This window comes from Protopterus annectens, chromosome 16.part0, assembly GCF_019279795.1.
Source record: "Protopterus annectens isolate FY-2018-M chromosome 16.part0, PAN1.0, whole genome shotgun sequence".
NCBI classification, from domain to species: domain Eukaryota; kingdom Metazoa; phylum Chordata; order Ceratodontiformes; family Protopteridae; genus Protopterus; species Protopterus annectens.
In genome coordinates, this window is record NC_056750.1 from 656,031,488 (window position 1) to 656,046,977 (window position 15,490).

The window sequence follows — 15,490 nt, forward strand, 5'->3', positions numbered from 1 at the left end:
TTCCACGGCCAAAAATCCTTTGCCCGCAGACAGGGAATCTAGGTCCCTGGAGAGGTGGGGCAAAAAGTTTGTACCTCAACCACCCTTGCCATGGGGGCACTTAACTGTCTTTTTCATATGTTTCAGTATCAGGATTTCTTGATGGATGATTTGCAGAAAAAGTTAGCCTCTCCTGAGCCTTTAGATAGAAAGGCCTTGCAGGATTTGGTTCTTAATACTCAGCAGGTTAGCAATCATTTTCTTCAGTGTGGTTATGATGCATTGGAAGCTTCATGTAGGGCAGCTATGACAGGGGCCGTCATACGTAGACATGCTTGGTTGAAAGAACAGGCATTGCCAGATCATGTTACAGTAAAGCTTCTAGATGCACCTCTGGAAAAACACAAGCTATTTGGTTCCAATGCTCAGGATGTGTTGAAATCAATGGAGGAAAAAGCTAAATCAGTACAAACAGTCAAAGATTTCCTCCAGGTTCAGCCACCAAGGTTCAGCAGGAATTGGCCTTCGAAGAATTGGTCCTTTCCAGACACTGACAAGTTCCAAAGGGAAAAAAACAGGCGTGCTCGAGGTAGAGGGCAATACCGAGGCTCCTACAGGGGCCGCCAATGGCAACCGACTAATCAGAGAAGTGGCGCAGGGGCATCTACTGCTCCACAGGGACAATCACAATGACTTGAATTTCACACCGCCGACCAAGGCTCAAAGAGAAGCACCTTTAGGCAGAAAATTATCCTTATTTTCAAAAAATTGGCACGTTTTAACAAAGGACAAATGGATTCTGGACATAATAGACAAAGGTTACAGGTTCCACTTCCATACCTTACCAACAAGACAAGGCATGCCAAACCTGCCACAAAATCAAAGGACAGAGGCACTCATACAAGTTTCAAAGTTGCTAAAAATCAAAGCAATAGAAAAGGTTCCTCCTCAGGAACAAGGGCAGGGATTCTACTCAAGGCTGTTCCTTGTTCCAAGAAAAGAAAAGCAATGGAGACCTGTACTGGACTTGTCCACTCTAAACACTTTTCTCATTGTGCCAAAATTCAAAATGCTGACGTTACAGCAACTTCTTCCCATGCTGGGCAAGGGGTCTTGGCTGGTTACTCTGGACCTCAAGAAGGCATACCTGCATGTCCCAATCAGACACAGTTGCAGAAGATACCTCAGATTTCTGGCAGGGTCAGAGCATTATCAAGTCTCAGCATTGCCTTTTGGCTTATCTACTGCACCCAGAGTATTCACGAAATGCCTGGCATCAGTAATTGCACACTGCAGACTCCAGGGGATACAAATATACCCTTACCTGGACGACTGCCTTATACAAGCGGACATCAAGCAAGCCTTGATAAGAAACTTGAACTATGTCATTCGCTTATTACAGGCTTTGGGATACACAGTCAACATTCAAAAATCAAGACTACTGCCATCCCAACAAATAATTTTTCTAGGAGCCAAACTGGACACAAACTCACAAATGGCTTTCCTCACAGAAGAAAAACAAGAACAATTACCAGATTACTTCAAAAGCCTAGCAAAGCACACCCAGATGACTGCAAGGCAAATCCTGCAGGCCCTGGGTTTCATGGCATCTTGCATTCTTCTGATTCCACTGGCAAGACTACACATGAGAAAACTACAATGGTACCTAAAAATTTTATGGTCTCAGCACAGCCACAACTTAGAAGCAATTATTCCACTCATTCCATGTCTACAAAAGGAATTTTTGTGGTGGGCACAAGCAAGCCAGCTAAACAAAGGCATGTCTTTCAACAAACCTCAAACAAGCCAAACCATTACGACAGACGCCTCAGATCATGGATGGGGGGCGCACATGGAGGGCAGATGCATTCAAGGGCAATGGGCACCCCAGAAGTGCATCTACACATCAATCAAAAAGAGATGTTGGCAGTGATTCATGCTATCGAGGCCTTCGGAAACTTTCTTCAGCAAGGTCAACTGCTAATAAAGACAGACAACACCACTGTTATGTGGTACATAAACAAACAGGGAGGCAGTCATTCGTACCCCCTCTGCAGGCTAACAATGACTCTTTGGGAAAAGTCCCTGAAACTGAACATACAGTTGCAATCCCAGTTTGTTCCAGGCAAGGACAATGTTCTGGCGGACAGTCTAAGCAGAAACATCTTGGACCCGCACGAATGGATGTTGCATCCAGACATTTTTTCACAAATAACTCATGCATGGGGGAGGCCGGACATAGATCTCTTTGCCTCACACCTCAATCATCATCTGAAGAAGTTCTGCTCGAGGACACACCATCCTCAAGCCTGGAGAATGGATGCTCTCTCCTTCAGATGGAACTCTCTAACGATCTATGCATTCCCACCTCTACCATTAATGACCTAGGTGTTACTGAAGATCAAAGCAGAACAACCGAAAGGCATTTTGATAGCTCCAGACTGGCCAAGACAGCACTGGTATCCATTACTAAGGAGCATAACTCGCACCAAGCCGTGGTCTCTGCCTCAATGGCCTCTACTTCTGACTCAGCACAATTACAGGACGGTTCATCCCAACCTGCAAACATTGCAGCTGACAGCTTGGAGGGTACCATGACTTCTCCCCATATCTCTCTCTCTCTCTCCAAGAAAGTTCAAGAGATCTTACTGGAAGCACGCAGACCTTCCACCAGAAAAACTTACTCAGCCAAATGGAAGAGATTCAACATCTGGAATGCCAACAAGGGTCAGGATGCATCAGTAATGAGCATCCCACAGATACTAGAATACTTGGCAGAAATGCTACATAATGGCCTTTCATATTCTTCTATAAAAATACACGCTTCAGCAATTTCAGCAAAATACAACAGTGATCCACCTGTGTTTTCACATCCTTTGCTAAGACAGTTTCTAAGAGGGATAAAGAATATCAAACCTCCCAGAAAACCACCAGTGCCTGCATGGGACCTCAACTTCGTGTTGGAAAAATTAACTCTTTCTTCCTTTTGAGCCAGCAGCATCTTCAGAATTGCAATTTCTCTCCTGGAAAACAGTTTTCCTGTTGGCAATTACCTCAGCAAGAAGAGTCTCGGAGATACAGGCCCTCATGGCAGTACCTCCATTTCTCATGTTCCATCAGGACAGAGTTTCTTTAAGAACCAATCCTTCATTCATGCCAAAAGTGATATCCAGGGTGTCTCTATATCAAACAATTCACCTGCCTACCTTCTTTCCCAATCCTCAAAATAAAGGAGAAAAGCTGCTGCACACTTTGGACATACACAGACAATTGCGCTACTACTTGGACAGAACAAAAGCCAACAGAAAGTCTGACCAACTATTTGTAGCTTACGCTGCTGGAGTACAAGGAAAGGCAATTTCCAAACAAACAATTTCAAAATGGATTGGACACTGCATCAGATTCTGTTACTCTTTCCATGGAAAAGGTGTGCCAGCCAATATCAGGCCATACTCCACCAGAGCTATAGCCACCTCCACAGCCTTTCTAAGAGGGGTGGCTACAAAGGACATTCTACATGGAGCTCCGTGCATACATTTTCCAAACACTACAACCTGCCTTTATATTCCAGATCCCGAGCAGGCTTTGCTTCGGCAGTCCTGCAGGGCATTTTAGCTACACCATCTTTATCTTAGATCCTACCACCCCCAGCTTGGCTATGGTATTCAACCCAATATGTAAGGACTGCAGTTGCATTCTTGAAGGACATAGTACAGTTTTGTACCTACCATAAATGTAGATGTCCGATAGATATGCAACTGCAGTCAGGTTTACCCTCCCTCCTACCCCTCTGTAAATTCTCCTTTTTGGGTCCACTTCCCTTTTTCAAATTAGCTGGGGAAATCTGTTATGGTGTATCTGTTTATTACTGTTGTGCATGTCTGGAATTTTTTATCCAGTCTCTAAATTTAGCCTTCCTTGGAGGGCACCTGGCATCTGGGGCAAGAAACACTGAAGAAGATGGTGTCGGCTGATGCTTTTATACCCCAGCCGCTCTGACGTCGGGGAAGAGGCGACATCAGCCGACGCCGGACCCAGACTTTGGAATCCGAAGGGCTGCCTGAGGCAGGACAAACCTATATGTAAGGACTGCAGTTGCATATCTATCGGACATCTACATTTATGGTAGGTACAAAACTGTACTTTATCTTTCCACCCATCATGTTTCTGTATGAAATCTTCCTTCACTTGTTAAGAATCGTGTATCTTTTACTACAGTTACATGTAAGTCACATTAATTGCATCATTCCACAACCACTGTGGTCGTAATACTGTTTGCATTTACAGAAAACACTCTAAACTTTTTACTTTTCTTTTTCCTTAACTTTCTAGAACTTGTGGTTTTATTTTTTTATCATTTCCTTTCTTTTCTCTTTTATACTCATCCCTTTTAATTTTTCTATTTTTTACCTTTTATCTTTTTACCAATAGAGTTCTGTTTTTTTCTTTTACAACTTCCCAATTTATATCTTCCTCATCACTTATTTCAGAACCTTCCTGTTTCCTCCTCTTTATTTCTTTTTGTCTTTTTTTCTACTGTATCTTCTACTTCTACCACGTCTAACATTTCCTCATTTTGTTCATTTTCTTCTTTTTTTATCATCACTTTCCTTATTATTAGTTTCAGTTTTACAATCCATCCGTAAATGCTACGTTTTAACATTTCAGTTCACATTTTCTTGCATTTTGACCCAGTTCTCTTAATTCTACCATTTTTTTAATCACAGTTATTTATCAGATGTCTTTCTTTTCTACAAAAGAAAATCATATTTTAAGTTGCCCCAGTATTTTACCACACCCGCATTTCCTTCAGTATTCATCATACTTGAAATATGTATAATTTTTCGTCCCATCCACCAGTCCATAAACCTTTTTATCATAAACCTTTGCATTGTCCAGCACTTCTTTACATAAGCATTTCAAATATCTTTTCAAAGTCTTTCTGCTTCTGTTCGAAATTATACACAAATCTTCTTTATTGTTTCTCTGTTAAATGCTTTTATTGCATACAAATTCCAAGGATTACAGTTCTTTTCATATTCCTCAAGAAAATGTTCCATTGCATAACGTTTCTCAGATATAATTTCACAAAATGTGTCTGTTTATAAGAATAAATGCTCTTACCTCTTTGGCATTTACCCCTGAAGGAACCCTCAAGTTGTCCCAAACTTCATACCTATCTATTTCTCTTTCTTCTTTGTATTGAATCCTTACCACATATTTCCACTTTGCATTCTTTTCTGTTACTCCCCTTGCACCTTCTTTTACTTTTTCTGCATAGGTTTTCCTTTCTGTCTCACTATTGTCCTTCAAGATGTCCTCTGCTGCTTCTTTCTGTATTTTATTCATAATGTCTACCCAGGAAATATCTCCTACATTCTCTGGATCACTCTGCATCACCATCTCATTCAGTAAATCATCCTGCAATCCTCCGGACTGGAGGTTTATAATAACAAGTTTCACTTGTTGATTCTTCTTTTTCAGCCTCAGCAAATAAATTTTGCTGAAACACAATTTTTGAATCATGCACAGTCTCATTACTACGCCTTTCTGCCATTCTTTCTTTGCTCATCATCCTCCCAGCCACCAGTGCGCTAGGAACAAGGGACACTTACTCGATGTTTCCAAAGCTACTAGCAGGGGAAGTTCTCTGACGCTCTGGCCAACTTTCCCCTAGTAGTATAAATACCACCTCATGACTCTCCTGAAAATAGGTAACTAGTGAGGCTAACCTGGTCAACAAAGGATGGATGGATTGATAGATAAATTGCAGCTGTAATGTTAAAATGATTATTAAACTGTTCAATGTAGATGTGGATGTGTTGCCCATGAAAGTTGTTTGAAGCTTCAAAGTAACCAAACAAATTCAGCTTATTTTAATTAACTGTGCATTACCCTTTTATAGTGCTCCTGATATATATATATATATATATATATATATATATATATATATATATATATATATATATATTTATATATATATATATATGTGTGTGTGTGTGTATACATACATATATTTGTTCTGCAATGCCCCTATGCCTGGTGTCAGTACCAAACTGCTCCTCACTTCTTCAAGGGAATGACATCAGCAGGACTGCTCTGCCCACTCACAGGAGGTGCTATATGGTTATTTCATCCACGCCCATCATCCCTGCCTGCATTGGCAAGCAGTTTAGCCAGTAATTGAACTCAGGTTGGCTGGGCCATAGTGAGGATTAATCTTTCTATGCCACCAGCCCAGGCTGTCCATGAGGCATATTGGTGAGATGCTTGCCTTGCACATATGCATAGAAAGGATTGCCTCCCCTTTCACAAGACATAGGTAGTTATGAAGAGTTATTACTTTTTAACTTGAAATTTATGGCCTATTGGGGAAAAGTTTTATAGATCAAGGTGCATTAGGCATCAGCTGTGATGTGCAGTATCCCCTACATAGGAGAACAAAGATCTCAGACTGTGTGCTGCATCAGCCTTGACAGTATAAAAATTAGCTGTAGGTGATTTGGCCACGTTGACTAATGTTGTCAAAAATATGGAAATGGATATTTGCCAGTGCTATATGGGTTGAGGACCCAGCCTATTGCAACCTACACTACGGACACAGTAACTGTGTGAAGTGTCTATGCAAACTTATTGATTAGTGCATGCTGGCTATAGAGCTCAGGAGCCCAAAATCAGTAAGCTGTAGGCCGTTTGGTGTTCATTTGCCCAGCCTGAGTTACCTTGGATAACTCTATTGAGCAAAATCTAGATGTAATATCAGTCAGCCTATGAAAAATTAACTAAAGATTGCTGCACAGAATATAGGTTCACTGACAGGATGCAGCTTGGAAGCAGACAACATGATGGTAAGGATGAAAGTGGATATCCATCGTGTTTTTTTGGATACACAGGAAAGACAGTACAGCAAAAGCATTTGGCTTGGCATCTGGAGTCTACCGCTCAGAACAACTGAGTAGAAATTGTCTGGGTATTGGGTTGAGAGAGTCGACAAACAGTGAGGGATGTAATCAGAATTAATGACAGACTCGTGCAGTAAGACTCCAATGTAAACATATGGCAGTATTTATAATCTCAGTTTGTGCTTAACAACCGTATTGTGCTTGTGAGGAAAAGAGCGTTTTCATTCAGTAATTTCAAGACATGTTATATAAAGTAGGATAAAGTAGTTGATTTTGATAATGAGGGAACTGAGTGCTGATACTGGGACAGAGAGAGCGTAATATGAGGACTTTCTGGATCTACATGTGTGGGAATAAAGGAGGAGAGGACACTATAGGGACTTCTATCTGACAAGTGATTTGATGGTTTCTGATCCATGGTTCACCAAGCGAGATGGTCACAAGATCATTTGCAAGAAGAGTCAGCATGCAACTCTTGTAGATTTTTTGCTAGTAAGGAAAGGGCATTAGAGCAGAATCTGAGATTCCAAAGTCCTCCCCAGTGAAATGGTCAGTTCACACCATAAACCACTGATGGTTACAGTCAGCTGAAAGCAGTGACGAAATACAGCTCTGATGTCAGCAGAGACTAGGCTAAAGACATAAAAGTTGACTGGAACGCAAGTATATGAGTTCAGTGAAATAGCTCTGGCATCTCAGGAAGAAGAGGAAATAAGCATATGTGAAAAGTATAGAAGAAGAAATGTAGCCGAGACAGATACGGAAAAAGGGTAATTAAAGAAAGCTTGTGGTAGAATGTAGAAGTCCAGGAAATTATTAAAAAAGAAAGGAGTGCAGGAAGAAGTGGGAGATAGAAAAAATGAGCCAGATAAAAAAGAAGGTTGGTTGGCTAACAGAGACTGTGACAACAGTTTTAATAGCAAAGAACACGGTATTGGAGAACCTGTACCAGCTTCTGGAAAATACCTCCTTAGAAGACTCAAAAACTCTATCAGGTTGCAAGGCAAAGGCAGAAAGGGAAGAAGGTAATCAGACACCACACATAAGGGAAGCCTGCAACAATGTGCTCACCAGTCTAAAGGATATCAAAGAAAGATGTAAAAACTACTTCCATCAGCTTTTCACTGAGGAAAAGCCCACAAAAGATGCACTACCCCATGCACAGCCTTTAATGAAAGATTAAGAAAAACCCACCCTAGAAGAAGTAAGAACAGCACTAATAAACATTAAGTTTGAGAAAGCAACAGGCTGAGATAACACTATGACAGATGACTGAGTGAGTGAGTGGAAAAGTGGCTTCTGAGTGTCCTTGCTGAAATATGGAGAGAAAGGTGTATGACTGAAGAATAAGCATTCTAGGGCCAGTGTACAAGACCAAAGGAGACATTGACAAGTTTGGACAACAAATTGGTCTCAAGCTTCTGCCACACCGCATGAAAGTGTTGGACAAGGTGGTAGGAAGTAGGCTGAGAGATGAGCAGTTCAGATTTTGATTGCAGTGCGGCACAATCAAACTAGCGTTTGCAGGGAGACAGGCAGTGGAGAAGAAGCTGACAATGAGGAACGAGTTCAACTTCGAGTGTTCCTAGATTTGGAGAAAGCATATGACAAGATCCCAAGAAAGATGATTTGTGCTGTCCTGCAGTGTTTCAAAGTCGTGGAAACATTGGTAAAATTTTTACAGGCTACGTACAAGGACCCAGTGATAGAAGTCTGAACAGTGTTCAGACTCGCAGAAGGATTCCCAGTGGGCGTGAATATACACTTGGGTTGAGCCCTCCACTGTGTATACTGGTGATGGATTATATTAGCAAATGGGTCTGAGGAGACAAATCAACAAATCTGCTGTTTGGAAATGAAGTGGCACTACAAGCAGACTCTGAAAAGGGAATTCAGCAAATGATAGGGGAATTGAATACAAAACTGAAGGCATGTAGGATGAAACTGAATACAGAGAAGACAGTTGTCATGGCAGCAAATGGGTAAAAATCAGAGGAAGCTGAAAATTGAAATAGAAGGGAGAATAGTTAAACAGATTAACAGCTTCATGTGTTGGGAAGGATGGTTGAGGAGAAGTGAAGTCTGAGTGAGGAGGTCAGAGCCAGAATTAAAGGCGCTGCAGCCAACTGGCACAGTGTGTTAGGGGTAGTGTGTGTCAGAAGAATGCAAAAGAAGCTGGTATATAAAACAGTATTGTGACCAGTACTTCTGTATGTCACAGAAACCTTGGCAGTGAAAGCAGAACAGTTGAGATAGTTGGAAATTAAGTGCCTGAGATATGTGGTAGGACTCATGATTTGGAACAGATGAAGAAATGAGAACATCAGAGAACAAATCAATATAGCTTCAATTGCAAAGAAAGTAAAGGAGAACAGAGTACGGTAGTTTGGTCACCTCTACAGGAAAACAGATGATGATTTGGTGAAGTACTTTTGGGAGAACCCAGAAGAAAGCAAGAGTAAGTGAGGATGCCCAGCCAAAAGATGATGTATTGCATGAGTGAAGATGTGCTATAGTCAGGAATTACTGTTGAAGAAGCTAGACGAGTGTCAGAGAGTCAAGAGAGGTACCAACAATGGACACAACACTCTGACCCCATGAAGACAATTTGGAAAAAGGGGATGATCCTAAAATTCATTCTGGCATCCACTTGTATTAATGCATTTCTCATTCTTTGTTTTCCATAGTGCACTTCCATTGAGAAAGGAAATGTGCAGGGTTCTCATTACTTGAAGTATGACCCATGTTTGCTTTATTGATGAAACTAGAGATTTCAGAGGTAATAGACTCTGTTTTTCCTTTGTTCCTAGTATCCTTTACATGTTTGAAGCCTAAAATTTTCTGGATGTGTTATGCCTTTTGTTGACTTTTGTAACTGGAATCTATCTTTACTGGATTGCTGCTAGGCAAATTCATATAGCTTACTTTTTTGTGTGATGGAAGTGGACAGTTCAGATGAAGATAGCTAAAAGCTGTAGTGTCATTCAGACCTGGGATAGGAACATTTCAAGTTTAGGTATAGCAGAATGTATGTACCTACTCATTACTATTCGTACAAGATCACAGCAATCCACAAAAGTGTGACTTTCCTTCAGCTTCCCAGTATACTCTCCCATTCTGTAGAATCACATGATAAATATTTAATCTAAAAGATATGCAAATAAATACTCTATAAGTTCTGATCTTTAGGATAATCACGACAGGTCCATGCTGTGTGTTGTCTTTGCTTTATTTTACTTTTTATCACAAAGATAAAAAGCTTACTTGAAGACAAAAAAAAATTTTGAAGATGTTTTAAAACATTACTAAAGGAAACTCAGCAAACTGTTCTGTAAAAAAAAAAAAAAAAAAAAAACTGCTTTTAAGTTTATAGTCCTTTATTGAGATGCACTGTAGTGCATGAAGTGTTCTCATGGTACATGCATTTTACATGGCGTTGTAGTGGCACATTCAGAAAAGTAATTTCTCTCAGAGCTGTTTCTTTATTTCATTATCAGAATAGTAGGACTGAGTCAAGAGAAAAGGTCTGTTCTGGAAGATCATGAATTATTTTGAGTATATAATTATAATTTATGGTAAGTACTGGCAATTCTGTACATCAGTAACTAGATCTTATTAGCACAAGGTGACAGAGATCCCCAGGATAGTGTAATTTATAAATTATTGCACAAACGTAGATTCCTCTTTGATAGTGAATATATTTACAGAGGTGTACTGTGCTGCTGCCCACAGATAATCAGGGGAAAGATCAGAGGGATACCTATTACACGTAAGCATAGTTGACTAAAATTCAAGGCATTATAACATCCAGTGATGTATTTAATTTCAAATCCTTTAAAGGGATGAAGGCAGCAAGGAGGAAGAGGATGATCAGGAAGCTGAGGATGAGGAGGAGTTTGAATGCTACCCTCCTGGTGTGAAGGTCCAGGTACAATATGGCCGTGGAAAGAACCAGAAACTTTATGAAGCAACTATTAAGGAGTCTGATCTCGAGGGTGGAGAGGTTCTGTACCTAGTACACTACTGTGGCTGGAATGTGAGGTAGGTTAGAAGAACAAATAAACTAAAATAAACCACTAAAGTGGATTACACAAGTTGTCATGAATGATTTAGTTACAACAGTTTCTTTTTACGCTTGTTTTATTCATATTTTCAAAACTAGTATACATAAAGTGTATGCTCCCTATATAGACATTAATGCTTCTCTCATCTGTGCAGCTTATAGAAAAATGGCACACCTCATAATAAAGACCATTAATGACAAACAACACAACTAGATTGCAGTTAAACTAACATCTTTAAAACCATATAAATGACCATAAAAAAAATCTACTTATCCTGCTTGATATGTCGTGGGTGGCCTTTCGTTGTATTCATTAGTGTGTTAAAAGTGTTATGCTCCCATTCAGTCCATTTATATTTTACTGCAAATAGGGTCTTGTAGTATAATCAGTTATGTCATGTTATCATTTTATTAGTTCTGAAACCCACACTGTCTTTCCTGTATCTGTCCCATTGTATGCCTTTTATCCCATCTTTGGGCATTCCAGTTAGATTTGGCCTTTTTGTAGTTTCCTGTGGTGAATGTCAAGGACATTGCTCATTTTAGCTTCAATAGTGTAAATGTTTACACTATTTTTTCATATTCACCTCTTGTCATTATATTTTAAAATATCTTTATATTGTTTATTAATAGTAAATAGCACATATTATGATGTGACCACTGGTTTGGTCTGATACATTTTTGCATCTGTTTTAATTGTCATTTCTCTGCCATTGAAAATGTATAGCTATAAAGGTTCCCACATAGTGCAGTATTGTACTGTTTTATAAAACTGGTTAACTTTGTAAAATAATTTATTAATAGGGGGTCACTTGGGAATGCACATGAGCTACATGCTTCTCTAAGTTGCTCAGTATATCCAGTGGTGGAATTCAATAAAAAAATCTGCTTTAACTCAACAGTCAGGGTTTTTTCAGCATTATATCTGTGAAAAATTAATCGTCTCAGAGTTTGACATCTTTTAGTGGGTTGCATTGGTATATTTGAAGGCTTTGCTGAGTGTTGACTCCCGCTGTGGTGAGGGAAAGTGAATGTGACATGCTGGTTATCCCACAGAGATGCAGGAAGGGCATAGATTATGTTTATATACATGTTCAGTAGGTATGTAAATACTGCAGCACAGAAGGAAACAAGCAAGAAGAAAGATCGTTAGCTGGCTGATATCTCTGAGTGACTTGATCACCAGCAGTGAGATATAATGGATCCACACAGAGCAGATTACTCAGCTGCAGCAGATAACTCACAAAATGTAATTAAAATTGTATGGACTTGAAACTAGCAGAATAATCTCAAGGTAAATGGTTTACCAGCAGGAGAAGGAATGAATGATCTGGTTCTACTTATTAAAAAAAAATACTGGCCTAAATGCTGAAACTGAATAGTCCACCTATAATTGAGTGGGTCCATCACATTGCTTCAAAATCCATAATTGCTGATCTCTCCAGTATATTATTTTATTTCTTTATTGTAATGCCTGGGAAATAATCCTATAGAAAAACAGGGGACTGGATGCCATCTTTGAGCCGTCTAGGTTTCGTGTCAAGGTTGCTACAGACTCCAATAATTCACTGTGTTTGAAAAAGAAATCCGTGTTTCTAGCTACTAGGAAAGTATAGAATTTCGGCACCTTTTGTGACAAAAGTATGACAATAGATACAATTATTAAGGCTCGCGCTGTTAATTAGCAGTTCGTGCTGCAGGAACTGAGGTCTTTCAGCATTCTGACAGTGTGTATTGAAAACAATCTTCACATCTGGAATCAGATCTGAACTGTATATATATATATATATATATATATATATATATATATATATATATATATATATATATTTATATAGTTACTTTTAAAAGAACATATTGTGGAGGTTTCTCACAATTCAGATTTGATTTAAAGTATTCATTTATTGTGACAGTGATTTATTAATGACTCATTATAGGTTTATCAAATGTGCATTACCTGATTTTGCTCCATGTGTGCAAACAGTATAGTTCAATTTTTCTTTGCTGCAGGTTTAGCACTTGGCTTATCCTTTGTACCCTTCCACTTGAGACTTATTTTAAATTTCTGAAGGATATTAATATTTAGCTTGCTGTATATATCGGGTCTGGTAATTTGTTTCTTTACAGATCTTGGTTGCCACTATAATGTACTTGCTGCTTCTGCATAAATCACCCAAGATGACATTTTTTACTTCTTGATTATTCATAGGTAGGATGATATTTATGCCTGGAGCCATTTATTCCTTGAGCTTTTTGGGGTTACTCCTGTCCACATGCATCATTTATGGATGAAAGAGCTCAGTTGATCCAGCCATGACTATAAGGGGGTGGTGGTGTATGTATTTTAGTCTGTTTCATATATTTTATGGTCTCTCTTGACAAACTACAATATATCAGCACCCTCTCTAGAGCAGGCTTCAAAAGCTTTGCATCCACTGGCTGCCAGGTTAGGCTGCAGCATCCCTGAAACCTTGAAGAGGACAGAGCAGGTTGTCAGAAAAAGCTGAATGCATGAATGGATAAGCAGGTCTGTATAAATGAATCCAAATACTTTAAAGATGATTTTGTAGGCCAGTTGAATGTTTACATGACTAATACGCATAACCAGAATGTAAGGGGGAGTTGCAAAAAAAGGAGACAGTGCATTAGGTTATATAAGCCAACCTGGGCAGTGGTAGTAATTCTACAAGAGACTGAGCTTAAACTAGTGTAAATAAGTTGTGCAAACAGTAGAATGGTTGGGGTGCATCCAGTAAGCATAAGTCTGCAGAGAGGAGGTAGCTATTCTGATTTGCCTTATAAGCTGGCTACTGGAAGAGGGAGTTAAAGACAAAAAAGAAGTGGTTAGTACTTTGCTTTACGTCAGCATTCCTTAAGGTAAAAATATTCTAGGCAGTTGCTGTGAGCATAATAGGGCTCATCCTGAACCTTTAAGGTAATTCTTATATGCATTACCAGAGTTAGGTTGGACAAGAATAAAAGCAATATGGTGGTGGTGCTGTGGGGGTATTTTAATTTGGTTATTGATCCTGACTTTGATGGAATTCCAAGGGCAGAGTCTGACTTCCTGAAGTTACATAGGTCCTGAATGGTTCTGTTTTTGATCACAACATTTGTGATGTTTGGATTGCCTGACATCCAGCTAATATTGATGGCTATTAAAAATTAAACTGGAAATATCTCTTGGAACCATTGAATTATTAGTGTTACATACTTTTTCTGTCAGAAGTTACATCAGTCAAGACAATAAATCCCACCTGCAACAGGTAAATGCCTTTCTTATTATCGTATCATCCCCACTGTAAAGGGGGTAACTCAACTGATATATTCAATTTCCACCTCATTGCAATACTGTCCCCTTCCTCTAAACTCTTAGAAAAATGCATCCCTAAAAAACTCTTCCAATTTCTGCTTCAAAACCAACTCCTTACTTCCACACTGCATGGCTTTCAGCGTAGACCTTGCACAACCTCCACGCTTCTGTCCTTCACAGACACTGTAAATAAAGCTAGAGACTCAGACAAATTAATCTTCTCTTTGTTCCTTGACCTCTCTAAGGCTTTTAACACAGTCTCATACCCTAACGTACAGCTGTCCTCCCTTGGACTTTCATCCTCTGCAGTCAGTTGGTTGAATAGCTGCTTAACCCAGTAGACAGCAGTATGTAAAATGGCACAGCTCTCTCTCTCGCTCTCCATCCCCATATCTGTCTAGACTTACAGGTATCCCTCAGGGCTCCATTCTTGGTCCAGTCGTCTTTAATATTTTCTTCAGTAACCTTCAAATTTCTTCTTTTCAAACCTCCTTAATTCAGTATGCTAATAACTGTATACTTATAGTAAATTGTCACATTTTCAACAAATAATGCAAAAAAAAGCCTTTTCTTTTTTTAAGACTTGGTTCAACTGTGCCAGTCGTCTTCTTTAACCCTCATAAAGCCAAGCTAGTCCTATTCGCCTCAAAAACATAAACCCCAATTCAAAATCTTCTCCCTTAATAAAACAAAACAAAGTGGTGCCCCATACAAAATTGTTGGGCATGATAATAGATGATCTCAGAATCAGTGTTCACATCTACAACAGCATCAAAAAAAAATCACCAAAAATTAGGGATGCTCTGCAAGCAAACACTGTGATGGAACATTTGGAGTATACTGAGAGATTAGTTGAGGACTATGTATTTGTAATTTGTTATTGTTCTTTGGTTAGAGAAATCTGAACGAAGGCCATAGATGTGACATCATGGGCTTTAAGAACAAGTCTACCATTGTTAGACAGTTATTGAATATTCACTTCTCACTCTTAGGAGGTAAAATCTAGACATTTTAGCAGAAGAAAAATATGGAATAAGCAATCAATATGCATGTCACAAGCTATCATTTCTAGGTTTTGGAAGATAGGCCTACATGACAAAATAAATCATTTAGCACTGTACAAAAGGAAACTGTAATTGCAACTCAAGTAAACACTGTAACCCTTGTGAAAAGGCTACCAGAATATTTTCTGTTTGGAAATGTTCTGTGCCAGCTGTAATTTCTATAATTTGC

The 15,490-nt window shown here is 39.3% G+C and overlaps 1 protein-coding gene across 1 annotated transcript in view; it reads left to right on the forward strand.

Annotated features, from left to right (window-relative positions):
- ARID4B (AT-rich interaction domain 4B) overlaps positions 1-15,490 on the forward strand; it is a 2,517,944-nt gene that overhangs the window by 1,925,991 nt on the left and 576,463 nt on the right. Inside the window, exon 13 of the mRNA XM_044058160.1 lies at positions 10,722-10,922. Coding sequence (XP_043914095.1) covers positions 10,722-10,922 — 201 coding nt within the window. The remainder of the gene's footprint in view (positions 1-10,721; positions 10,923-15,490) is intronic.